The sequence below is a fragment of the Camelus bactrianus genome, chromosome 12, assembly GCF_048773025.1.
Source record: "Camelus bactrianus isolate YW-2024 breed Bactrian camel chromosome 12, ASM4877302v1, whole genome shotgun sequence".
Taxonomy (NCBI): Eukaryota; Metazoa; Chordata; class Mammalia; order Artiodactyla; family Camelidae; genus Camelus; species Camelus bactrianus.
The window spans coordinates 64,947,156-64,973,735 of NC_133550.1; the positions used below are offsets into that span (position 1 = coordinate 64,947,156).

General features: G+C 44.5%; 1 protein-coding gene and 1 long non-coding RNA gene across 2 annotated transcripts in view; one reads left to right on the forward strand and one right to left on the reverse strand.

The window, feature by feature from the left end:
• Nucleotides 1–17,317, reverse strand: part of ARFGAP3 (ARF GTPase activating protein 3) — a 46,232-nt gene extending 28,915 nt beyond the window's left edge. Inside the window, exons 1-6 of the mRNA XM_010960196.3 lie at nucleotides 17,145–17,317; nucleotides 12,485–12,603; nucleotides 8,081–8,153; nucleotides 5,629–5,760; nucleotides 4,597–4,680; nucleotides 1,345–1,429 (exon numbers count right to left, since the gene is read on the reverse strand). Coding sequence (XP_010958498.2) covers nucleotides 1,345–1,429; nucleotides 4,597–4,680; nucleotides 5,629–5,760; nucleotides 8,081–8,153; nucleotides 12,485–12,603; nucleotides 17,145–17,213 — 562 coding nt within the window. The 5' untranslated portion in view covers nucleotides 17,214–17,317. The remainder of the gene's footprint in view (nucleotides 1–1,344; nucleotides 1,430–4,596; nucleotides 4,681–5,628; nucleotides 5,761–8,080; nucleotides 8,154–12,484; nucleotides 12,604–17,144) is intronic.
• Nucleotides 17,318–19,897: 2,580 nt separating this feature from the next.
• On the forward strand, nucleotides 19,898–26,260 carry LOC141579465 (uncharacterized). The gene is made up of 3 exons (XR_012510966.1): nucleotides 19,898–19,997; nucleotides 20,203–22,701; nucleotides 25,253–26,260. It is a non-coding gene; the product is annotated as an uncharacterized LOC141579465 (long non-coding RNA).
• Nucleotides 26,261–26,580: the final 320 nt, after the last annotated feature.

Genomic DNA, 26,580 nt, shown 5'->3' on the forward strand with positions numbered 1-26,580 from the left:
TTTGCAAGGAAAGAAAATTTTGTCCATATATGCATTGTAAATGTTTATCACTGGTCTTTAAAGCCCATCTTTGGAACAGAAATGTTACATTTCTGGTGGCTGGATTTATTAATGAGGCTTGGATATGCAGGAAGGCTTCCCCATCCAGGATGACAGAACAGTGCCGCCCACGTGTCCCCAGGACCTTCATGCTTCCGTGTTTTACACTTAACTCTCCGATCCACCTGAATTTAGCTTGGTGTAAAGAGTAAAGAAGGAATTCTGCCTTGTTTTACTATTTTTTCCAAAATGCTGGACACTCGTCCCAACTCCACTCATTGTTCCCCAGGATGCAAAATGTTCCTATCCTGATTCACTGACGGTCCTACTCCTGGACCAGGAAAATGAAAAACAGGCGTCTGAAAATCTGCTGTTTGATGGCATCTCAGACACTCCCACTCTTACACCCGTAATTCAACACAAACGAAATGACTTCGTTTCTCACCACAAGCTCCCCGACTCCACTCTCACGCAGAGCTGAATTTACAAGGATAAAATCTTGTTTTACACTTAGCTACCTCCGTTTTCCTGTTAATAAAACCAACTGAGAGTCTCTTCGTGGACTCTTTACTTGATAAATGCCAATTATTCTCCAACCCTCCAGCAAAGTCCTTGCCAGAAACTGCCTCAGCACTATCACCCAATCTGAAGGTTGGTGATTGTCTAGTCCTTCCTGTTACACTAAGTTCCTCAAAGCGGTTCCAGGTTCAACTCACACGAGCCAGCACTTCCGAGGGTCCCACCCACTAGTTCACTGCTTAGCTGTCAAATGTTAACGTTTTTGTTGTTAATTCACACTAACATTCTGGGTAACAAAGAATGCTCAATTTTAAAACAGAAAGTGTTTTGATCCATGTTATATCACATGAGCAATTTTTTAAATGTAAGCAACTGATGTAAGTATGTTTACAATAAATGTAATCCTATAATAAAGCTGCCAAATGTTAATCGTTAGATATCAACTATTTACAGAATAGTTTAAATTGAGATCTTGTGTCCTGATTTTAAAAGTAACATATACATACTTATTATAAAAGTTCAGTCACTTCAAAACTATATTAAGTTTAAAGTAAAAATCCTCAGTAATTTCATTCTCCAGTGAACAATTTGATGTTAACTGTGTATGATTTTGGTCTTGTTATTTACAAACATGAGATCATATTCCACGTTCAGCAATCTTTCATCCCCACTTTATAATCGATCATGGGCATCTTTCCCTGTTAAATGTGAGGGCCTCATCTTCTAGTAGTTTCATGGCATGCCAGTGACGTGTAGGACAAGTAACAGGCCACTTCTCAGGGCTACCTTCATTGTCTGCTGGAGCAGTGTCCACGTCCCGTGGTGTCAGGGATGGTTCGGGTTGTGCTGATGCCCACCCTGGGCCACTCACCTGAAGTGAGGGGAGAAAAGTCATTGGCAACAGAGCAAGAAAAGTCATAAGAAACAAATCAGAACAGGGTTGGACAACCTAGTAATTTAGACAGTCACTTTCTGAGTACCTGGATTAGTGGGAAGGAAGGATAATATTAAAAATTATCTATTCTTAAGATACATGCACCACAATGTTCACAGCAGCACTGTATACAGTAGCCAAGACATGGAAACAACCTAAATGGCCATCAAAAGATGATTGGATAAAGAAGTTGTGGTATATTTATACAATGGAATACTACTCTGCCATAAAAAGAATAAAATAACGCCATTTGCAGCAACATGGATGGACCTAGAGATCGTCATTCTAAGTGAAGCCAGACAGAGAAAGAAAAATACCGTACGATATCTTAAAAAAAAAAAAAAGGACACTATGAACTCATCTACAAAACAGAAACAGACTCATAGACATAGTAAACAATCTTATGGTTACCAGGGAAGGGGGGTGGGAGGGGATAAATTTGGGAGTTTGAGATTTACAAATGTTAGCCACTATATATAAAAATAGATTTTAAAAAAGTTCCTTTTGTATAGCACAAGGAACTATGTTCAATATCTTGTTATAACCTTTAATAGAAAAAAATATGAAAATGAATATATACATGTATATGCATGACTGGGACACTGTGCTGTACACCAGAGACAGACACATTGTAACTGACTGTACATCAATAAAAAATAAATAAAATTAAAAAAAGAAAAAATTATCTATTCTTAAGTCTCTGTTTCAATGCTCAAATTCCTCAGTTTTCTTTTTTTTTTTAATAAAAACTTTATTGCACAATGATTTCAGACTTACACAAATGTGGCAAAGATAATAGTTTCCACATACTCTTCACCCAGCTCCCTCTAATGTTAAAATACACAGGGTACATTTGTCCAAACTGAGAGTTATCATTGGTACAGTATCAGCTAAACTCCAGACTTTATTCAATTTCATCGATTTTCCCACCAATGTCCCTTTTCTGTTCCAGGACCCACTCAGGAGCCCGCACTGCACCCATCACATCCCCTCAGTCTCCTCTGCTTGGTCACAGTTTCTCAGACTTCCCTTGTTTTGGGGACCTTGAAACTTTTGAAGGGGACTGATCAGGCATTCTGAAGAAAGCCCCTTAGGTGGGTTTGTCTGATGTTTTCTCACAACCAGACTAGGTCTGAGGGAAGAATACCAGAGAGGCAACTCACTGCCTCCCACCTACACGACTGAGCACCGGTGACGCCAGCTCCCATCCTTGGTGAGGGTGCTGCCTGCCCGTCTCTGCCCTGCAAAGCCACCGTTCTCCCCTTTCCATCCTCTAAGTCCTGGGAGGCGAGTCACTGAGTCCAGCGACATACAAGGGGAAGGGGAGGGGTGGAGACATATATGTATGATTTGGAATTTTCTCTATGAGAGACTGTACCCCCTACACACTTATTCAATCATCTATTTATATCAGTATGGGCTCCTGGATATTTATTTATTCTTTGGATTACAGCCAAAAGGTCATTATCTATTTTGTTGTTCAGATTGTTTCCACTTTGACCATTGGGACCTCTTTCAGGCTGGTTCCTGAGTCCTTTAGACATGTGCGCATCCACTCCCCCAGCCCCGGCCTCCTAGCACATCCCGACCTCTCGCTCTATAACGTGCTCCAGGCTCACCCGCCCCAGGAGCCCCAGTCCTAGGATCTGCCATCTCTTCACAGGCAGCCCTGGTTCCTCTTACTGGAGAATGGCATTCAGAAACCAAGATACGGGTGTTGGGTGTGACTGTTGTGCGGGGAATCCTGTCTCTGGGCCTCTGAGTGGACAGAGCTAGGTAATATACTTACATGTGTACACACACATCTATAATTAGTTCTCCATCGTGTGTGTGTGTGTATATATACACCCACATGCATATATATACACACACAGGGACACACTAAAGTGAACTAATGCATATTAACGTCTCCAACTCTAATCCACACCAAACTGTTCATCTCTCTCCTCTTTTTAGCCCATCATTTCTATTCTTAACATTTCTCCGCTACTAATCACAGATATTCTATATCCAGCTCTGTATTAAACACCAGCAGCAGATCACAACAGAGCGCCTTATGTTTTCTTCTTGTTCTGTTCCCATCTTGTTTGATTACTGCTTTGAGTAACTATTGACTCTGTCAATAATAACATGCATGTAATATACAAATTATAAAAGCCAAAAAAAATCGAGGTTTAGCAATTTCTAACAACTTCACGCAATTTTTACTTGAAAATTAGTTAAAGAAGGACTGAACAGCAGTTAAGCAGATATTGCCCCTACCCCAGCGGGACTGGAGGAGGCAGGGCCGCTAACAGAACATCCGAGGCTCTGAGCCTGGGCTCGCACACATTTCCTCACAGGCCCAGTTAGTAAATATTTTAGGCTTTGCAGGTCTTATGTTCCCTGATCTAAGCGGTTTGGGGAAAATCTACAAAAGGACCATGGATTATTGCTACTGGCGCTGTCGGACTACAACGATGAGGCTAAGGAAACAGCACTTGTTGAAGGCTTCCTCTGTGCTAGATGCCAATGCCTTTCCTCTGTATTAACTCATTTCTTTCTCACAGTAACCTTGAGATATGTTCTACAGACACAGCGAGATCGGGGCGATGAGATTCAATCTCCTTTTAGAATCTGTCTTCATTCTTTGTCAATCCCAAAGCTCTGAGCTGCAGGAAGACTGGTAGGAGGGCTTTCTCAGCCTCCCAGGGAGTGAGGAACAGGGCATGGGATACCTTCCAGCCAGCGGTGTGTGGGCAGAAGTGCCATGTGGTGTGCTACCCCTGGACTGTGAAAGATAGGGCACTTGCTTTCCTGATGTCTGCCCTCCTCCCACTGGCTGGGAAAGGTCATAAACTGGAGCAGCCACTCTGGACCCTGAGACGGAGCCACACAAAGAGAACAGCAAAATAAATACCTCGGTCAACCCTGGACAGCTGACCCGTGAACTGCTGGTGGGAAATTAATTTCTACGTGAAGTGACTATATTTCAGGTTGTTTGCTGTAGCCGCTTAGCCTGCAACCTAATGGAAACATTTTAAATATATGCCCTTTATAACTTCATGTTTATAACTTTATATTTGAGAAGCATACTTTAAAATTATGTAGAGTGTAACACATACCTCAGGAGAAGCATGGGAGGCAAAAAAATCTTCCTCCTTCAGTGGCGGCGACAAAGGCGGAACCACACAACTGTCGAGCCACAGCTGGAACAAAATCACACGCACTGCTCAGCACCTCACCTGCTCTAAAGAGTTTTATTTAATACCCTTCACTCCTTTTCTAGAGACAGATTTACTAATGATTCGTACTTTCCATTACTGTAAAGTCAGTAACAGGCCCACACGGGGCCCTGAGCACATCTTAGTAATGTATCAAGCCAGTAACTTCCAGGGCAAACCTTGTGGAAGATAAACACCAGCTCCCAAGTCATTTCTGAGAAGGAAAGACGAGCTTCACACCTGCTAAGTACAGCCGAGCCTCGTCATCTGGATTCCGTATTTGCAAATTCACCTACTTGCTACAATTTACTTGTAGCCCCCCACCTGCCATCCTGCGGGGACCCCTGCAGAGCAGCAGAGAATCTGTCCCCCGAGGTGCACGTTCCCAGCTGAGGCTGAACAAGGCAACGTCCTGCCTCATGTTCCAGCTCCTGCTGTCCTTTCTGCAGTCTATTTAGTGACACGCTTTCCATGTTTCTGTGCTTTTTGGTGGTGCTCTCATTGTTTAAAATGGGCCCCGAGTGCAGTGAAGCACCCCCTCATGTCCCCAAGCACATGAAGGCTGTGACCGGCCTTACAGAGAAGACACAGCCTTCACTCAGCTTCACTCAGCAGGGGCTGTAGTGCTGTTGGCCATGAGTTCAGTGTTACTGAGTCAACAAGAGATACAAAATAAGGTGTCTTTAAACAGAAACACGTGTGAAAAAGGCTATGGGGTGAGTATTGACTGTACTTCCCCAGGAGTGGGGCCGCAGCACGCACTGCTCCGTGTTCACAGGACCTCGCTGAGAGTGACCGTGAACCCACCATATGTTACTTCCTCATAAGAGAATCAGCTGGAACGTTCTACTGTTTGGGATGAAAGCCCCCTTCTCCACCGCGATGAGGGTCCGTGTGAAGGAGCCCCCACCCCCACGGCCCCGCAGTGCTTACATCAGTGCCGTGCTTCCGGGTTGCCTGGGAGGCCAGCGACTTGATTCTCTCCCTGTAGAGCTGGGCCGCGCGGCTGTTGTACTTGGCATTGGTGTCGTTGGTGGCACACCCGTGTTGATGGAAGAAGGAAGACTGCAGAGGAAAGTACGTGGGGGACAGCAACACCACATTAACGAACACGTGATCAAAAATGTTACTGCATGTTACGAATGATTTTTTGAACAAACTAGTGAAAACCAAAATAATTTAAATCATGAAAAATTTTAAAACACATTTTTCCTTCTAAAAGGGGTGACACCCCCACAGACCTGCGATTGATCATCTGGTGAAAGCGGACGTGAGACCTGCATTAGCAAATGAAATCACTGGCCTGTCTTTTCTCCACTGAACCACCTCCGCCGTCCTGAATGTTATTTAGGGGGATGCTCTCCACTCAGGGCTACTTTTAACTCATGAGGGATTCATTTCAATTTGGATTCCAGTAAACTGGAATTTCTGCCAAGCAGGTCAGGAGCCACGCTCTCATCTTCTTCAGCACTATTTCCTCATTAGGGGAGACCACAGCACAGACATGGTGATAAAAAAGATGTTTAAACAATCAGAGAAAACTGCTTTCAAACGCCTCTCAAAGGTTCCATGTACAGTCATGAATTATAGTGTTCGCATCTTAAATAAAGCAAGTGTTTTAAAAACCTGTGTGAGCAATCCTTTTATTAAACCAACTGGATGAATAATGGTACCAAGCACACACAGGTACCAGATCCTAAGTCCTCTGCGGGCACCACCCCACTAAATCTTCAGAGCAACACTATCAGTCACAGTTTACAGACGGGGAAACTGAGGCAGGGGGTGGACAGCTTGCCCAATGTCACATGGGCAGAGCAAGGGGCAGACCACCCGAGCAGGATGGTCCCCATTCCGCTGCTTGAGCCCAACAACCACTGACGGACCCCTCCCCACCCCAGTCCCCCGACCTCCACTGGCTGAGGTGAGAAAGCTGCTCTCTGGAGATGGGTGGGGGCCTCTGTAACCTTAGGACGGCTTAGAAATGAGGACAGATACAATTAAACCCATGGTTTAGGTTGGAGAACAAGTTTGTGGACATAACGACAACGGGCAAGGGTTTCGAATAACATGCTTGAAATACTTAAGGCATGCATTCTCAACAGGGGGCGAAAATTGTTTCTTGGAAAGTGGAAAAAAAAAAACTTAGTTATTACAGTAGCTTGGAGCCTTCCAAAGATCACTCGTACTGACAAAATCATATTCCTTAGTATTTAATTTCTCTCACTAGGGGAAAAAATGAATCTAATTTAAGTTTAAAGTAAGCTAACTGATTAATTTAAATTTAATTTTTCTGCTTAGGGAACAATAATATGGTATTTTGAAAACTACTATTTTAGATTTACAATTTTAATTTTAAATATTTAACTGATGCAGATATAATTTTGATTTGAAATGTGTGCAAATTTGATTTCTTGTACTTTGAATGTTTAATGGCATGTCTGAGGGAATTCTGCTTACTCAATCTACACCATTTTGGCATACCATTATAAATATATTTTGGTATTTTATAAATATATAATGGTACTTTTGTTTGTTTGGTTTTTTTGAGGCGGGAGGTAATTCGGTTTATTCATTTCATTTATTTATTTTTAATGGAAGTACTGAGAGTTGAACCCAGGACTAAACATGTGCTCTACCACTGAGCTATACCCTCCCCATCTTAACAGTATTTTAGATAAAGGGTGATTTTGCTAGCTAGATTTGTAGGGCTGCCACTTGGGTATTTTAGAAATCAGATATACTGAGTTTGTAAATGAAGTTTAAAATGTTTGAGGATCCTTAGTTAGGTTTGTAAATGGGGTTAAGGAAATTTGCTCTTGTAAAATTATAAATTAAATACTTTAAAAAGTTACTTTTTACACAGAAGTTACTAAGTTTATAAATTGACATATGATATTTATGTGCTATATTTGAAGATTTGGAAAGTAGGCTTTTTAATTTGTAGATTTAATAAATTAAGTAAAATTGAGATGAAAGAAGCTGGAAGCATTCCATCTGAGTACAAAAGTCACCCTCAGGCATTAAAAAACCATACTGTCATAAAGAAGCCTCCCAGGTCCTCCGCATCATCATTTCCCGTTTTAATTTCTTCAAAGCACTTACCAACACCTGTTACTTTCTTGTTTATTTACTTCTTTAATTGCTCTGTCTCTGCCTGTGGGAGGGGTCTCATTTGTCTATCACTGTATTCTAATCCAGAGCTTTGTGTTTATTAGGTTTTTAATAGATTTCTGGAAAAACAAGCCAGTTGGGTCGTCCAACTCCTCAGCCCACCATGCCTTTCTGTTGTCCAACAGGGCCTCCCAAGTTCTCTCGTGCAAATGTGAACTCCTTTCCTAGTGCAGCACACATGCACACAAGAAGGACATGGCTGAGATGAACTTACTGCATTGGCATTTCCTCCAACTTGCATGCATCGCAGTTGAAACCACGACCAGTTAGAATCCAACTCCGTAGATCTAAACGGAAAGAATATTCTTAAATGTTAATACTTTTTCCTCCCAGAATCAAGCCACTGAACTTTTGAGAATAAGGTTTCCTTGCTCTTCAGGATCCTAAAGAATTCCGAGTTTGTGCTGGCAGTGACAGATGCTTCCAGGATGCTGGGTCAGGGCAGCTGATACAAGCCACTCCTGGCCCCTGTCACCCTTCCTAGAAGACAAGGCTCCAGCTCTTGAACATAAAAACTAATTGTTCTTGAACTGACCTCTCTCTCATAACACCGGAATTTCAAAATAAAAGGTTTTGATGATAACGGACTCTGAATATAGTCAACCTGAGGAAGACACGTGAACTTTGTATCGGCTCCCATTGCTACATGAGGCGGCGGCTCCTTGCAGGTTGCTTCTTATCTTCTATTTAGATTAAGAGCTGTACGGAAGGTAAGAGTCGGTGACAGCGCTAAGAAGAAAGTAAACCACGGAAAGCAAGAAAAGCTGAAGAATTAGTTTCACTTTACCAGAACTGTTCGTTTTCAGCATTAGTCATTTTCAATTTGGTTCGAAGAACGAGTCACACTATCACTGATACTAAAACAGTTACAGTTTAGGACAATTCACAAAACTATTTCATTTGCAAAGATTCACTTGTCCAGGATTGTATTAATAAAATTAATGGGTTCATTTTCCAAATTTATATCCTCTTATGAATGCACCTCAGATAATTGTGAAGCTTGAGAAAAACAGGTTTTAATTAAGAAAATTTAAAAATAACATTTAAAATGAAAAGACAAACAGAATTCCTCCTGTTAACAAGTCAGGTAAATGATAAAAACGGATTTCCCATAATTTCTACAATCCTTATGAGTTAAAACATAACCTCCTTAAAAACTGCATGAACTAGCTTCACTAATGGCTGCTACAGTTAGTATTTTTTTTGTACGTAGAGCAGAATGAATCTCACAAATAAACCTGACAAGGTTATCATGTAATCACATTTTTAAAATGAAGTAAATTACACTGTGATTAATCTAGACTCTTAGAGACAAGCCCAGGACGTTTCCAGGTAGCTATTTGTTTAACTGGCTTGATTGCTTAATATAAGGTCAGGAAAAGTGCTGCCTTTCTGAGCTAACAACATAAAAAGGTGCTCCTCTCACGTGCACTGAGCAGGCACCCAAATGACTCGGATCTGACCATCGTGGACACGTGCTGGGGGCCCGCCACCTGCCAGGCTCTGAGTCAGTCCATTTGCTCACTCCTCCCAAGCCCTGTGATGAGCACAAGCCTTCTCATCCCCACTTTCAAGAGAAGGAAACTGAGACACGGAGAGGTAAGGAACACGTGCAGAGCTAGCGGGGGATGGCACCAGGATTCAGACCCCTAGGAGTCAGGCTGCAGCGCCCTCGCTCCTAGTGCCCACCCAGCACTGCCTCATGAATCTCTGGGGCGCCCGCTGCACCCAGGCCCACATCAGCCTTCCCCTCCCACGTACACCCCTCAAGGAGTCAAGATTAAGTTCCCAGCCTGGCAGTCAATCAAGACCCTCCCAACGTCACACAGATCTTCCCCTCTGACTCTCATTTCCCCTCTTTTTCCTATGCATACAAAACCTAGCTGCTAAACCTTTCACTTTTCCCACCTCTACACCTTTTCTTAAAGTCTCAGCGCTGACTTCCTTTTCCCCAGCCTTGTCTCCATCATCAAAATCTCACCAGATCTTCAAAGTTCACGGCAAATGTTACCTCCTCCTTTAAACTTTGCCTATTATTTTCTAACCAGAGGTAGACACGATGCTTTGTTTCCACCTCTTTATAGTCCGTCTTCTTATTTATGTTGTATTTGAGCCTGTCCCTCCCCCTAGTCCAACAACAGCAATGCATGGACAAGATGGACCCCCTTCACCTGTCATAGCTCATGAAATACTTAATGGTGAACTTGAGAAGAAGCAGAGCTGGAGGGAGGGGGCCCCAGGAAACTGGGCTGTCACAGGCACTGGGGTGAAGTGCTCCGGCCCTGGGACCTGGTGGGGAAGGGCCAGATGCCTAGGTCCACTCTGTAGTCAGCTCCCAACACAGCTTTGCCATTTCCGTAGACACGTAAACTGCCCTTCCTTTTTTGTGGGGCAAGAGCCAGAGGTTATAAATGTTTTCCTTTGCAAAATTGTTGTCTTGAAATTCTACTTAAAAACAACAACAACAACTTTTTAAATAAACATTCCACCCACACCAAACTGTTAATGTGTTCATGCCTGGGAAATGGGACTGTGTGTGTGTCCGTGTGTGTGTCCGTGTGTGTGTCTGTGTGTGCAGCTGGCTGGCGGGGGAGGAGAAGGGAAGGGAGGCGGGGCTCCGGAGGAGCAACTTTCACTTCCTACTTTATATGCTCTGGGACTGTTTGGATTTTTTTCCCCCAATGAACTAATGTTTGTAACTTTTTAAAATCAATAAAAAATGTTTAAAGGGCAGCCCTCCACTTCTCACAAAAAAATCCTTAGTACCTTTATCATGCTTGACTTTCTCTTAGTCTAAGTCCTAGACTGATGCCCTTGGGTCACATATACAGTGATTTTTTTTTAACAGTTGTTTTTGAGTTATTTATAAGCATTGTGATTCATACTGTTATATTTATCTAACTTTTAAAAGAGTAGTGATTAAGCCTGCAACAGCCCAAACAGATCCTGCTGTCCGGCCTCAGGCTCTCGGTCAGCCCTCAACTGGGGAACACGTCAGAAAACCACCTGATTTCCTGGAATGGCTTAGCTGGCAGTGTGCTTTGGTGGTGAGGAAAAGGGAGGGCAGGGTTCTACTGGGCAGGACTTAGCAGAGAGGAAGAGGGAAAGTGCACAGGAAGAGAGAAAGGAAGACAGGCAATTACACATTGCCTCGAGTCCAGGCACCCCGGGGTCTGTGCAGAGTGGGTCACCCCATGTTAACTGGTGACAGTCTATCTGGGGGGAAAGTAAATGAAGAATAAACTTGCCCTGGCAACTAAAGCCCTCGGCATTTGTAAAAAGAGACAAGGACAGGATGGTGTATTAACAATATACTGGGACCAGCGTCTAAGAGAAAGAAAAGAAGACAGGAAACAGAGATACTCTAAAGCCAGTAAGAACACATAAGAGAACTCCCTTTTCTAAATAATTACCTATGGACTTACACGGCTATGATATTTAGCCCATCATACCTTTATAGAAATTGATTTCTGAAAAAAGAACTCAGGAAAGTACACACAGTTTTTTTAGCTTAATATATGAAAAGAAAATTATGTTATTATTATTATATAGTTTTTGTGCCAGCATACAAAATATTACAAATTATAATCGATTTTATCCTACCGGAACAAATGTTCTCTATGGTAATCACGTTGTAATGTCAATATTCCTTAGTCATAACATAAAATAAAACTGCTTGCCATAATTTCAAACAGACTGCCTGCCTAGCTGGTTCCTTCCCTGGGAAGGGAAGTGGCAGGGAAATAGGTGACTGCCTGGGGGAGGCCAGTCGTACAGAGACCAGAGCCCCCGCCTCGGGGCGGCAGTAGGGGGTGCCCTGCAGAGGCCACAGTTGCTCAGGCACAGGCCTCACTCAGTTTCTAAGCCCCGAGCATGGCCAGGGATCCGTGTATTATTTCAGTTTACTGTACTTCACACCAGGGCACTTCTGGCCTCCCACTGGACTGTGGGGCTGTGTCCAGAGGGGTGCCTTTCTCTGGGTCCCACAAAAGCCCCACAGAGGCCTTTGACAGAGGGTCAGAGCAGAGAGAGGGACTTCACAGAAGGGTGCCAGGCAGCCAAGTCTTCAAATTAAGAAAATAAGACTTTCATACTGTAAACATTTGAAACTGCCACTAAAATTCATGCACAAGCCATTCCCCCAGGCTGTGCTATTAGTGTCCTTGGGAGCCAGAGCAGTAGTTTATGCTGGAGGCAAACCCCTGCTGTAACAAGGGGCCCCCGCCCCCCGTGTTAACCCTCCGCCTGGGGGAGGGTAGGCCGGACCCATTGCTCCTGACTCCCCTTCTACCAGGAGGCGTCAGAGCAAGGCTCCTCTGTGCCTCTGATCATTAGAAGACAATAAAGGAAAAGGAAATCCTGTCTCAAACCCTCTATTCTGACTGTGTCTTCAACAGCACTGCCTCAGGTCTCTCACACAGAGCTCTACGGAACGGCAACTGAATAGTAAATAGCTTGTTTTCGCAGTTTACTTAATTATGTAAGATTGAAATCTCCATTACTCATAATCAACCTCTCATTTCACTGGACGCCAAAGCAAACATAAAGGAAAAGGGGAGAGAGACCCATGAAACAGTGGAATCAATCCCACACCCCTAGTGATGGAAGACTCACTCACCGGATAAAACTCAAGTGAACACCGAGTGACCGGTGCGACCCTGAGCAGTCGATGCAGAGGAACACCCCGTAGGTTATGCTTGCCCAGCTGGGATTTTTGGCACCACAGTCGAAACACACCTGAAAGAAAATTTTTAAATTCAGTTATTAATTAATTCTGATTAACCAAATGAACCAACCTCTGGGCAGTACAGGATTTGGCTTGAAAGCTGCTTCATCGTTACAGGTTAAACTGGTTATTAGAAAACACCTCACCTAGTTTTTTTCCCAAAACCTCAAATTTCAATTTATTTTATTACTATATTACATATAATTATATAGCAGTAGACTATTAATATAATGCATGAATTATATAATAAGTTCTATATTACTGCATATCTGTTATAACACTATGCAGCATGCAAAGTGAAGAGAACTTGGGTGTGTTTATCATCTCAAATATTACTCGTATGTAAGGCATCAACAGGCTTCCTACCAGTCATGTACATGAACCCGAGACAGGAATGTCCCCTGCTCAGCCCCTGGACGGTGGCTTTCTACCAAACGGCAGGTGTTCGTGCATGTCCTTCTCCCCTAGGCCAGAGAAGGAGGGCGTGGTAGCCAGACTCCGAGATGCCCCCTGGGATCCTGCCTTCCTGGTACTCAAGCCCTCACATAATCCCCACCCTCACTTTTCCCCGGTGGGCCTGTGACCAGTGATATGGAAGCGCCAGTATGTCACTTCCAGGATTAGGTCATAAAAGATGCTGGGGTCTCCTTTCTCTCTCTTGCTCTCCCTCCCCTGGATCACTGGCCCTGGGGGACACCAGCTGCCACATCTTGAGGACACGTAGCCCAGTGGAGAGGCTCGAGTGGTGAGGAACCGAGGCCTTTAGTCCAACAGCCAGTGAGGAGCAGAGCCTGGCTGACTACCACGTGAGTGAGCTTGGAGTGGAAACCTCAGCCTTCGGGCAACTGCAGCCTCATGAAAGACCCTGAGCCTCCCTTCCTCAACACTGATGAAGCCAACATTCTTCATCTGATAACAGGAGCATAAAAGTATTTGAAATACACAACGCTTGTCATGGAAATTAATAGTTACAATTAATCAGAGTCAGAACAACAGTTAAAAATAGAGATGTTTTTCATTGTTTTCAGGGGAGGGGGGACATTTTTTAGCCAGCTGAGCCACCCCCAGATTCCTGACCCTCTGAACCTTTGTGAGATAATTTGTTTTTTCTTTGAAGATGCTGAGTTCCAGGTAATTGGATACATAGCAATAGACACTAATACAGAGAGCTGCCCCTCTATGAAATGCTGTGTCCTTCATGCCTCCTCCACTCTGTCCAGGTCACTTTTATAACTCAGACGCACAGCTCATAACCAAGGAGCGTGCCCCGTCCTGCACTGAGGGGGCTTGGAGCTCCTGCAGGGTCAGGACGCTTCCCTTCACCTCGCCTTCCTCACATATCAGCACAGAGACTGGATGTGTATTTTTTTAATCTCCCACAGAGCCTGAAAAACAGTGACTAGCTCATACTAAGCATCCAGGAAATATATGTTAATTAAATGAAAAACTTACAAAACTTCTACGAGCTTGAAAATTATCACCAAGCCCCTCAAGACTGACTGAAGTCAAACAGTCTTTATCTGATAACAGGACATAAAATTACTTTAAAATACACAGTGCTTGTCATGGAATTCATATTTGTAATTACTTAAAGTCAGAACAACAGAGTAGTAAAAATTCCATGAACAGGAGATTTTTTAAAAGCACCCATCTTTTGGATACAATTTACAGGAAGAGCCACCTATGTGAAGGTTGTCCCAACTATAATCATCAAGAAAGATTTGGCTTCTGGCCTTTTGAGGGCAATACAAGAGTGAAATATTCACATTTCAAGGCTCCTCACTGTGCCAGGCTCACATTAGGTAAGTGGGAATAGCGGTGGCAGGGTGACAATTGACGTGAAAGGCACCAGCCATTCACTTCAGTGTTTACTGATTGCCTGCTGTACACCAGACACTGGCAGATGCTGAGGTATTAAGAAGTGGATGGTGGCTCGGACTCCAGGACATTTGATGAGTCCCTATCCCCCGGCCCCCAGGCCACTGGAAGAAAAGGACCCAGAAATGAAGACGCCCCGTGGTAAGAGCCATAAGCAAAGGAATCCCCTCCCATGGGATGCCAAACAGTGGATGACTCTGCCAAAGGTGCTGTCCCTCTGCAAGAGGCCACTGTAAGCCTGCACTTACTCAGCTACCAGCTGTCACTGTCACCAAGCACCTGGCTCACACGAAGCAGATGGACAAAGGTGGCCCGGGAGGAGTCGGCCCACAAGGAGCCCACAACCTAGCAGTCCTGGTGGGCAAGACAACCAGTTATAAGGTTGAATCTTAGTAAGCAAGGCCAGGATGCAAACAGTTTTCTAGACAGTGTCCAAGCAGCATTTGGGATCTCAAGAACAGAGTCTAGAAGGGCAGTAAGTGGTGAAAACCTGAGCAGGAAATGGCCCCATGCGGGGAGGGGACCCAGAGACAGGGAGTACACAGCCCAGAGCAGTCAAGTCCAGGAATCACTCTCCAGGCGGTCACAAGGCTGGCTATGTATGAAAAGACAGCAGCAGGGTTTCTAACAAGTGGCCTCTGCGTCCTCCTGACCCACCAAGATGAAGAACTGCAGAAAGTAGCTCCGTGAGAGCTGGAGCCCCAACTACCTTGTTCACCTGAGCTGAGCACCAAGCCTGGCACAAAGCAGGTACTAAATGCAAATACAGGAGTTGGGGCAGCTTGTAGGGGTGGAAGAGCTCACAAGCTGAGATTGGGACCTGTGGAATCTGAGATCAGAAGGCAGCTAGAAACAAAAGCGTGGCTCTTACAGATGCTGCCTATGTTCTCCTGCTAGAGCAGGGACTGCACTTTGTGTTGACATGCAATCCTAAACCAAAGTTGAGATGTGGTTTTCTAAGCAGTATATCAGTTCTTACGGTGGTGAAACACAGTTTTGGACTATCAATCTGTTTGAGTGTTTGCTCCATGTTGGGCACTGTTGTTGGCCAAATGAATCTTTGTAACAACCCTGTAAAGGTTGCTCATAATTAAAATAATAAAAACAAAAAAAGAGCTGGCATGTATTGAGGACCGATATATACAGGTACTTCTCTAAGTGCTTTACTTGGCTTTTCTCATATAATCCTCATAATAACCCCCTGAATTAGATCCAGCTTATGCCCCATTTTCAGATGAGGAAAATAAGGTACAAGTAACCTGCCCAAGGTGACACGGGTAGTCAAAGGGTCTGGACAGCAATTCACAAGCAAGCCCAAACATGTCCCTCAAAAGTATTCTTGGTATAAAGACAGTGAAATCGTATTTAAAAGGGAACCTTCCCTTTGATGAATTCAGTCAAAGAGAAAATATGTTGTGTTTCTGAGATAAAGCAGACAAAAATATAGTTTCTACACTGCTAACTGCAGATCCTAATCTAGTCTAGTCTACAGCAACCGCTCTTTATAAGCAGATCAATCTAAATTTGAAAATCAAGAAAATAGTAAAGAAATTGGCACTGGAGAATTCCTGGACCACTTCTCCTCCTGACTTTCCTACATTCACCGGCTATCACCTCCAATAAACCATTTCCTTCCTCACTTCTCTTAGGCTGTAAAAAATGTGGGCTCCTCTCCACCTAGATTATAAACAAAGACACCTAAACTTTGTAAAACTCAGCAACTTTCTATTCTATTATGTCATGGCTCATGACCATGCTGGTTAACAGCTGTCACTTTGGGGGTGACAGTGGCGACCGGACAGGACTCCTGTCACAGGAGAGGGGAGAGTCCACGCTGACACAACAGCCCTTTGCACTGTCCAGGTTCCACTCCAACCTGTGATCCTCAGCGGAGGGTGTCACTTTAGCCCGATGCATCATCACACCAATCTCCAAAGAGACCCAAAGAGGAGAAAGGGGAAGGTCTGTGGTGGGCTTTCTTAGCAAGAAAAAAGAGCTGGAAGCCACTGCAGCGACCACTTAGCAGCTTTATCAGACAGGGAAACTGAGGCTGCCATGAAAAGATACAGGGAACCAACCACGTTCCAACAGTCGCCCTGAAGAGCTTCAGAGGAGAGCTCAAGGGTGCAGAGGGGGCAAGGCGAGCTTTCTAAGCGCCCAGTGCTGCTAGCTGGAGTTTCTGACCCGGTGCATGCTTCCTGGCTGGGTCACAGGTGGCCTGCGGTGTTCGCTCCCAGCCTCGGTGTACGCTCCGCAGTCCTCTCTCGGGCCCCCGAGCTCGCCTCTGGCTCTCTCAGGAATTCAGTGTCTACTCCGCCATCCCCAAAAGCCGGCTCCGACTCCTGTAAGCTCCCTGGCCCAGTGTCAGGAAGTCACAAGCGTCTGCCCCCTGGACCCCCAGATGCTCTAGCCTCCCGCCCCCAGGACCCCCAGGCGCCCGCTCTGCCCGGGACCCTGGTGTGCTCCCCCTTAACCGCCCCCTCCCTTGCTGAGGCTGGCGGGCGGCGCACAGTCTGGACCCAGGCGAGGCCCAGTCGCTGCGGCCGCACAGTGCGACGTGTCACAGGCCGGGCCGGCTCCTCCTCCCGCGGCCGCGGCCACTGGCGCCGCAGGGGCCGTCCGCGGGGTCCGGTAGGGATGCCAAGCAAGCCTGAACGCGTCTGGCGGCCGTTACCTTGTTGGTGGGCACGGAGCGGAGGCGCTTGAAGATGGTCAGGATGTCCTGCTTGCTGGGGTCCCCCATGGTCACCAAACAAGCAGGGAGCAGCCGGCCCTGACAACCGGGAAAGACGGAGCAGGAGCGGTTGCCGCCTCCGGGAGGTAGACGACGGCCGAGGGGCAGGGCTGCGCGTGACGATAAACCACGCCTCCCTATGGCCCCGCCCACTCCCCGCCTACGACCAGAACGCACGCGCCACTCTCCCCTAGGGCTCTCGCCTAGGGACTCCGCTGGCTCCACCCACTCGAGGCCCGTCCCCCGACGCTGCACGCGCGTGCGCAGGAGTCTCGTGCGACTTCGTCAGGCTTCCGCCGTTCTTTCACGGCCCTGCTTGGCGGAGCGGGTCTCGGTGAGGTTCGCGTATATGCGCGCGGCTGCGAGAAGCAGCGCTACTTCGGCTGGTGGGCCGCTACTTCGGCTGCTGGGCCACCACTTCGGCTGACAGACTGTCTCCTTGGCCGAGGTCCTCTCACCTCCTCCCTGTGAGGGCGGCAGAACCCGTCCCTCCAAGTGGCAAAGGAGCAAACTTTGGGGCAGGAGCCTCCTCGCCGTTTCCCGACGCCCGAGGACTCGAATACAGACGCTGGAGTTTCGCTACTCGTCTCCCCCCCCCCTCCCCAAAACTAAGGCTGAGCCCTGGGTGAGAAGCTTCCTACACCGAAAACTGGTTTTCTTAAAGTTTCCGTTTATGTATGTCAGTGAGAGATGGCAGGTCCCCTGAGGCGAAAGGCGCTCAGTCAGAACTGAGGAATATGAACCAGAAAAGAAGCCGACCTTTCACACCCTGGGGTAACGTTGCTGGCTAGAAGGGTTTAAACGGTGGTGCCTATTTGGGAGCCACTAGGTGAATGTCACCTGGGGTTCGGCCGTTCAGGGGCAGGATAACAGGTTTTGGAGTCAAACGCGGTACCTTGGCTCCACGCGCAGCCCTGCCAGCTCCTTCCCTGCTCTGTGACCTCGGTCAGGTCACTTGTTTAAAGCTTGGTTTGCTCCTTTGTACACGGGGGTAAGAGAGGAGGAATCAGCACCCAGCAGCTTCCCAGTGAAGCCCTGGCAAAGGCTCTGGCAGTGGTCTTTCTGCTTTTAGAGGCGAGGAAGGAATGTTCACTCGACCTGTCAGGTTAGGTGCCCTCAGGGGAGTTGGAAGCTTGCAGGGAGTGTAGACTCCTATAAGCCTGGGGTTAGAACTTTTCCAAGGAAGGGAAATTTATTACCTTACAGAACAGGAAGTTACTTTGGCAGACAGTTCTTTGAAAATGCTTCCTTACATTGAGTCAAATATATATCCCTGTACTTTGTGCTAGTAGGTACTGGTTTGACCCTGCACAGAATACCTGGCACGGTAATGAGCCACAGTCCTAATCTTTCTGATGGGAAAGTTATATATGAGATTTAGGGTGTTGTCTACTCTGGTCTCCTGTATGGAGATCCCTGAGAAGGAAAAAAGTGTAATAAAATGTGGACAGTAACTACACTAACAGGGACATAAGGTGAGAAAAAAATGACATTTGTACGCCCATCATTGTCTTTTCTGTCATCTGCTTAAGTGTTCTTCATAGAACTTACTACCACCTAATACCATAATGTGTAATACCATATATATCTGCCTCCCTTCAATTGAATATAAATTTTTTTCAGATCAGATCTGTTGTGTCTACATCCCTATACCCAGCACCTTGAACGAAACCTGGCACATAGTTTGCATTCAGTAAAGATGTGTGGAATAGGCTTAGAATGTAGAAAGCTGCAAAGGATGTCACTCCCAACATAATAATGAGAATAGGCTGGGTAACCTTTAAGATCAACTTCTCTGGAGCCCATCAGCAAAGCAACCACGTAAACTAAATTCCAAAGAGAGACAAGCCTCTGCAAAGACAGGTGGAACACAAGAACTCTTTCACTTTTGGCAAAGCACTGGGGAAAGAGGTGGCTGCCATACAAGTCGGCAAGAGGAAATCAGTTAAAATTTTAATGACTTCTTAGAGGCCAAGCGTGGGCTGGCATGTCAGTTTGGAATAGCTAGGGGCCTCGGATACAAAGAGAGTTTACATTCATTCACAAGCTCTTTTCCGTAAATCTCCATCAGAAATCTTTCTTCACAAGAAGAATGGGGACAGACTAGAGAGAAACCGCTTGGTGGGCAGGCACCCAACTCTTGAGGGACAGGCACAAAACTGCACCCACTTCCCTTCTCTCCTAGAAGGGAAAAGCCACAAATTCACTCTCCCTCAGGGTACAGGCAAAGATCCATTGCTGCCCAGGGACGAGTAAGAGCAAAATCCAGTAATACCAAATCCAGGAGAGGATAGGAAATCCTCTTGTCCTCTAAAGAGGATAGGCAAAAATTTACTACTTCAGATCTTAGAATAATAGAACACAGGAGGGCTTTGAAAGAAGGGCCCAGCCAATAGGCAGGTCTACATTACCTTCTGCGTACTGTCCTTACCATTTATCTTTTTTAAAGACATCCTGGTGTGGCTGTGACCAAGTGAAACAGCATTTAGTTTATTTACTTGGTTCATTCAGTTGAATAGGAGCTTGCTGAAAGCCAGATGCCACTCTAGGAAAAACTAGACATGCCTGTACAGTCACATGCTGAATCACAAAGTGAGAATAAACACAGATCTTGTCCTTGCCCCAGTGGACTTTAGTTAGTGCTGAAGGGAAAACAAATTGCCAAGTTAAAAAAAAAGAAACAACACCACAGCATAAGAACTGAGTTGAGTTTATTCAGTGTCTTACTGAGGACTCTGAGGTCTATAACCCAGGAGACGGCATCTCCTATTTCTGAGGTACTGTTCCAAAGAGGTAAGGGAGGAGCCAGGATATATACAATAGAGTGGGGGGTCGGGGGGGGGTTCCTGGGAAAAAACGTATAGTTGAACATTAAAAGATCGCTGCTAATCACAAAGAACAGACTTCTTAAGTTAATCATTGCTTTTCTGTATAAGAGAAGATGCAGGAATCTGGGGCCATAGACAATTTTCCTTGGTTGTATATTTTAACTGTCTAGGGGCCAGTATCCAATGCACAAATGCTTCCTGTTGTTCTGCATCCTGAATTCCCTTCAGATGCGCTGTTGGTGGGTGACCGCAGTGGCTAATAGCTTGATCCTTGTAGAACTGGAATAGCAGGTAATATTTTTTTTTTCTTTACAAAGTGTATGCTATCTCTTAGACACACCATTTCTGTATAGGTCAGGTACATCGGAAAATGAGCTCTTGGAGTCATGAACAGCCTTCTCTGATCTCCACCGACCCCTATATGCTCAGGGAGTGCACCTGACCAAACTTGGGTCGGCTTGCTCACTGTGCAGCAGAGCCACTTTACTGCACCAGGTTGTGGGGACGGGTAGATGGCACAGCCTTTATTGCAGACGCTAAGCAAGGAGAAAGCAGCTTGTGCTCAAAAGACCAGAACTCGTCAACGGCTTTCAGAGAAGGGGTTTTAAAGGAAACACTTGGGGTGAGGGTTTTAGCTCGTGGTCTTTCTTCTGATTGGTTGGTGGTGAGGTAATAGGGCGATGTTTCAGGAACCTTTTGGTTCCACCCAGTCTGGGGTCTATGTGCTTGTGGTCAGCATGTAGTCAACATCCTCCACGGGTGGGGGGTCTTGGATTCTGCAGAACAACTCGAAGGTATGCGTCAGATTGTCCTGACAGTTGTTGTGAGGAGGGACTAGGGCTCTTTATCACTAAACTATTGTTTCTTGACCGCTTTTCCTTTGTTTCTTCATTCCCTTACATACCTAGTTAGTCGCTGCTTGAGTCTGCGTTTTGGAACTCAGGGAAGGCCTAGGAGACTAAAGCTTTTCTCCACAAACAAGAAATGAGGGACACAGAGGGGCTTTTGTACCCAGGAGGGCCCTGCAGGGTCCTGCTTGGTTTCACACTCTTGGAAGTTCACAAATGCCCCATTTTAAAAGGTAAAATGTTTAAATAATTATGTTATTGATTGGTTTTCCTTTTAAAAATAGAAATTTAAGCTGATACCATTACCTCCTGTAATGGGATAAAAAGATTGGGAATATCCTCTTTACTGCAATATTTACAGTATTACAATATTATTTAAAAAATTGGAAAGTGAAATGAAAACTTATGTTTACACAAAAACCTGTACTTGAGTGTTTATAACACATTTATTCGTAATAATCAAAAACTGAAAACAACCCAAATATCCTTCAACTGGACTGACAAACCACGGTCAGTTCATTCAGTGGGAACTACCCACTGATACGTGAAGTCACATGGATGAGTCTCAGATGAATTATGTGACGTGAAAGACAGAATAATCTCAAAAGGCTACACACTGTATGAGTGCATCCATATGATATCCCAGAAAAGGCAGAACTATGGAAACAGAAAACAGATCAGTGGTTTCCAGGGGCTGGAAATACAAGGGGGGGTTGACTGCAGAGGAGCAGGGGGAAGCTTGGTGGGGGTGATGGGACAGTTGTGTATCTTGATTGTGGTGATGGTTACATGACTATATGCATTTGTCAAAGTATGAACTAAACAGTGCATTTTACTGTATGTAAGTTATACCTTAAAATGAAAAACAAATGGGAAAAAAGAAATGCTTAGCAATATGAGACAGCATGTGGAATATCGTGCAGCCATTAAACTTTTTTAGTGGAAGCACATTTAAGGACATGAGAAAATGCTCGTGGTCAGACATTAAAAGCATGAAACAAGGCACCAAACTGTATTTAGATTATTATCCCCATTTTGTAAAACACACACACTGATGATGAGGATAACAAAACATGTGCATTTGTGCCTGTACAGAAAAAGGGCTAGAAAAAACACACCAGAATGTCAGCACTGTTACCGTGGATGACTTTAATGTTTTTCGGAACACTTTTGCTCAGTTTCCAAGCTTTCATCTGAACCTTTGTTCCTCTTACAATTAAGGAAAAGTCATTAACATTGTTATTTGAAAATAATATAGAGGGGCGGGAGCAGCCTGGCTGTCTTGACCTTGAAGTGGGCGATGAGCTGCACGTGGTTTCGCCTTGGTGACCAAATGCTGTTTTGTTTTGTTTTTTCCCCCCAGACCTCTTGGCCAGGCACCTGGGTTTCTGCGGCCAGTCCATGGGCTGCCACGCTGCACGTGTACACCGGACTTTAGCCCACTGACAGCTGGTGTTAGTTATCCTTTCCTCAGAGAGTGATGCTATTTAAGTGGTTCATTTGTTCATCTCTTCTTTCTTCCTTCGTTCATTTCCTAGCCCTTTCCGTAGAGGATTTGAAGAGGTCTAATGTAGTGTGACCTGAGTTTTGTTGGATGGCCCAGAATTGATTTCATTTTTTCTCTTCAGTTTAGCTCTACAGGCACTTAGGCAAGAGAGTAGATCAAGGCCCAGTCCCTGCACCAGGGAGCTTACTGCTCAGTGGGGCAGGCGGACGCTCCAGCAGTGACAGCGGGGTAGGGAGTGCTGTGATGCCGCGCTCCAGGGCACGCGGGAGGCCTTTCATATCCGGCGGCTTCCTAATGGGGTAACTCCCATCCTGGTAGGTATCTTTTAAAATTTAATTTAATTTAATTTTTTCATTGAAGTATAGTTGACTTACAATGTTATGTTAGTTTCTGATGTACAGCAAAGTGATTCAGTTATACATATATACATCCTTTTTCATATTCTTTTTCATTATAGGTTATTAAAAGATACTGAATGTAGTTCTCTGTGCTATGCAGTAGGACTTTGTTGTTTATCTATTTTATAGATAGTTTTATATATAGTTTGTAGGTGCTAATCCCAAACTCCTAATTGATCCCTCCCCTACCTTTCCCCTTTGGTAACTGTAAGTTTGTTTTCTATGTCCCTGAGTCTATTTCTGTTTTGTAATTAAGTTCATTTGTATCATTTTTTTAGATTCCACTGATGTCATATAATTTCTGTCTTTCTCTGTCCGACTTACTTCACTCAGTATGATTATCTCTAGGTCTATCCACGTTGCTGCAAATGGCATTATCTCATTTTTTATGGCTGAATAGCATTCCATTGTATATATATACACAACATCTTTATCCATTTATCTGTCAATGGACATTTAAGTTGTTTCCATGTGTTGGCTATTATAAATAGTGCTGCTGTGAACATTGGGGTGCATGTATCTTTTTGAATTAGAGTTTTTTTCAAAAATATATATGCCCAGGAGTGGGATTGCTGGATCATAGGGCAAGTCTATTTTTCGTTTTTTAGGAACCTCCATACTGTTTTCCATAATGGCTGCACCAAATTACGTTCCCACCAACAGTGTAGGAGGGTTCTCTTTTCTCCACACCCTCTCTGGTATTTATTATTTGTGGACATTTTAATGATGGTCATTCTGACTGGTGTGAGGTGATACCTCACTGTAGTTTTGATTTGCATTTCTCTCATAATTAACGATGTTGGGCATCTTTTCATGTGCCTGTTGGCCATCTGTATGTCTTCTTTGGAGAAATGCATATTTAGGTCTTTTGCCCATTTTTTGATTGGGTTGTTTGTTTTTGTTATTAAGTAGTATGAGCTGTATATTCTAGAAATTAAGCCCTCATTGTTGCAGATGAAGCTGCATCGTTTGCAAATATTTTCTCCCAGTCCATAGGTTGTCTTCTTGTTTGTTTATGGTTTCCTTTGCTGTGCAGAAGCTTGTAAGTTTACTTAGGTCCAATTTTTTATTTTTGCTTTTATTTCTATTGTCTTGATAGACTGCCCTAGAAGAACATTGCCAAGATTTATGTCAGAAAATGTTTCAGCTATGTTTTCTTCTAGGAGGTTTATAGCATCTTGTCTTGTGTTTAAGTCTTTAAGCCATTTTGAATTTATTTTTGTGTACAGAGTAAGAGAGTAGTCTAACTTCATTGATTTGTATGCAGCTGTCCAGTTTTCCCAACACCACTTGCTGAAGAGACTCTCTTGATTGTATATTCTTGCCTCCTTTGTTGAAGATTAATTGACTATAGGTGTGTGGGTTTATTTCTGGATTCTCTGCTGTGTTCCATTGATCCATATGTCAGTTTTTGTGCAAATACCATGCTGTTTTGATTACTGTAGCTCTGTAGTATTGTCTGAAGTCTGGGAGGGTTATGCCTCCAGCTTTGTTCTTTTTCCTCAGCACTGCTTTGGAAATTCTGGGTCTTTTGTGATTCCATATAAATTGTAGGATTATTTGTTCTAGTTCTGTGAAAAATATCCTGGATAATTTGATAGGATTAAATCTGTAGATTGCTTTGGATGGTATGGTCATTTAAACAATATTAATTCTTCCAGTGCAAGAATGTGGGATATCTTTCCATTTTTTGGAATCATCTTCAGTTTCTTTAATCATTGGTTCTCAGGATATAAGGCTTTTATCTCCTTGGTCAGGTTTATTCCTGGTTTATTCCTAAGTAATTGTTTTATGCAACTTATTTTTATTTTTTATTATTTTTTGGGGGGGAGGTAATTAGGTTTATTTATTTATTTTTAGAGGAGGTACTGGGGATTGAACCCAGTACCAGGGCCTCATGCATGCTAAGCGTGTGCTCTACCCCTTAAGCTATACCCTCCCTACCTTCCATGAAATTTTAAAAGCGATTTTTTTTCCCTTTCCCTTTCTGATATTTCATTGTTAGTGTAAAGAGATGCAACAGATTTCTGTATGTTACCCTTGTATCTTGCTACCTTGCTGAATTCATTTATCAGTTCCAGTAGTTTTTGTGTGGAGTCTTCAGAATTTTCTATATATAGTATAGTGTATACAGCGGTGCATTTAATGAGCACACCTGGGGCAGGCACGTCCCGGCCCTCTGAGGCGGGCGCTCTCATAGTCCAACAGCACAGCCTAGTGGGTAGGGACTGAACTGCACTGCCCATGTCTGAATCGAGCTGGGCTGTGTGGTAGCTGTTGCACCTCAGGCAAGTTACTAACCTCTCTGTGCTTCAAGTTCTTCACCTATAAAAATAGGAATAATAATATTTACCTAGTTCATGGGACTGCTGTGAGGATTCAATGAGTTAATAAATGTTAAAGCCTTTAGAACAGGGTCTGCCATGGAGTGAAATACAAATGTACTACTATTATTCCCATTTTATAGGTGAGCAAACCAAGGCTTAGAGAAATGAAGTATTTCACTCAAGGCAACAACAGCTAAGAGAACCCAAGAGCCAAGTCTGCGTGCAGGGAAAAAGACCTCACGGCCCGTGCTCTTAACCACTGGCTCTGTTTTTATGCCTTTGTAAGACTGTCGATAAGTCTCAGAGGAGGAAAAAAATACTTTGCGTCAGATTTTGTTGTGGAAAACCAGCCTCCTTATACACAGTTTCATATGGATGGGTACATGGCTTGGACGAAGTGTTCGTGCCCAGTGACTGGGGATCCAGTGTCCATCTGGGGTCTGCATACTTTGATTTTTTTTATTGTTGTCCTTAGGTTTTTATTTCTTTTTTTTTTTAAATTGACGTACAGTTTACAATGTTGTGTCCATTTCTGGTGTACAGCATAATGTTTCAATCATACATATACATACTTTGGTTATTATCAGCCTGAGTTGGGATGGTGTTCAGGTTGAGACTATTTTCACAACAAAATGCCCCATATTTGTGTGTTTTATCATATATCCCATATGATTATGAAAAAGAGAAGATAGGAACCATTTTCCAGATGAGGAAACTGAGGATCAGGGATGTGAAGGGACTTGCCTGAGGATACAAGGTGCCCATCTGACCCTGGTTGGACACCTTACCCTCTGCTACCTGGCTGCCACCTAACCCTCCCTGCCCCTCACATAGGAATCATAGGAATAGCCGAGGATGAGATATCACATTGGTCAGTGTCCCTCACTCCCAGGGCTGTCTTTGTTCATACTGTCCCCACCTCCTTGGGCCAGACTGTGGTTGCTCTGTCTCTGGGTCCCCAGGGCTCAGCTCATGTGCCCCAGAGCTGGGTTAGGAGTGTCTGCTGGTCATATGAACAAATCAAGGAGCACACAGAATTACAGCACGGACTTGCTCAAAGTGTGGTCCTGGGCCAGCATCACCTGGGGAATTGTTAGATATGCAAACTCTGGGCCTTGGTCCCTAACCTGGTGACTGAGAAACTGGAATGTGGCCCAGCAAGTTAGACTGAAACACACTCTCCAGGTGTTTGCGAACCAGCGGTTTAGACGACCGCACCTGCTGTTGGGAGGTGGGCACTGGAGTTCAAACCCCAGTTCTGCCCCTGACTTGCTGTGTGGCCTAATGCAAGTCACTCAGTCTCTCTGGTTTGTTTCTTCATCTGTAAGATGGTGGTCATACATTGTGAGGAGGTTCATATCATCCTTTACAGGGAAGGGTGCTCAGCACAGGGCCTGACGTGTAGCTGATACACGCTTAGCCCAAGGCTGATTGGAAATAGAAGGCTGGGAAGCTGCCTGTCCCCCAG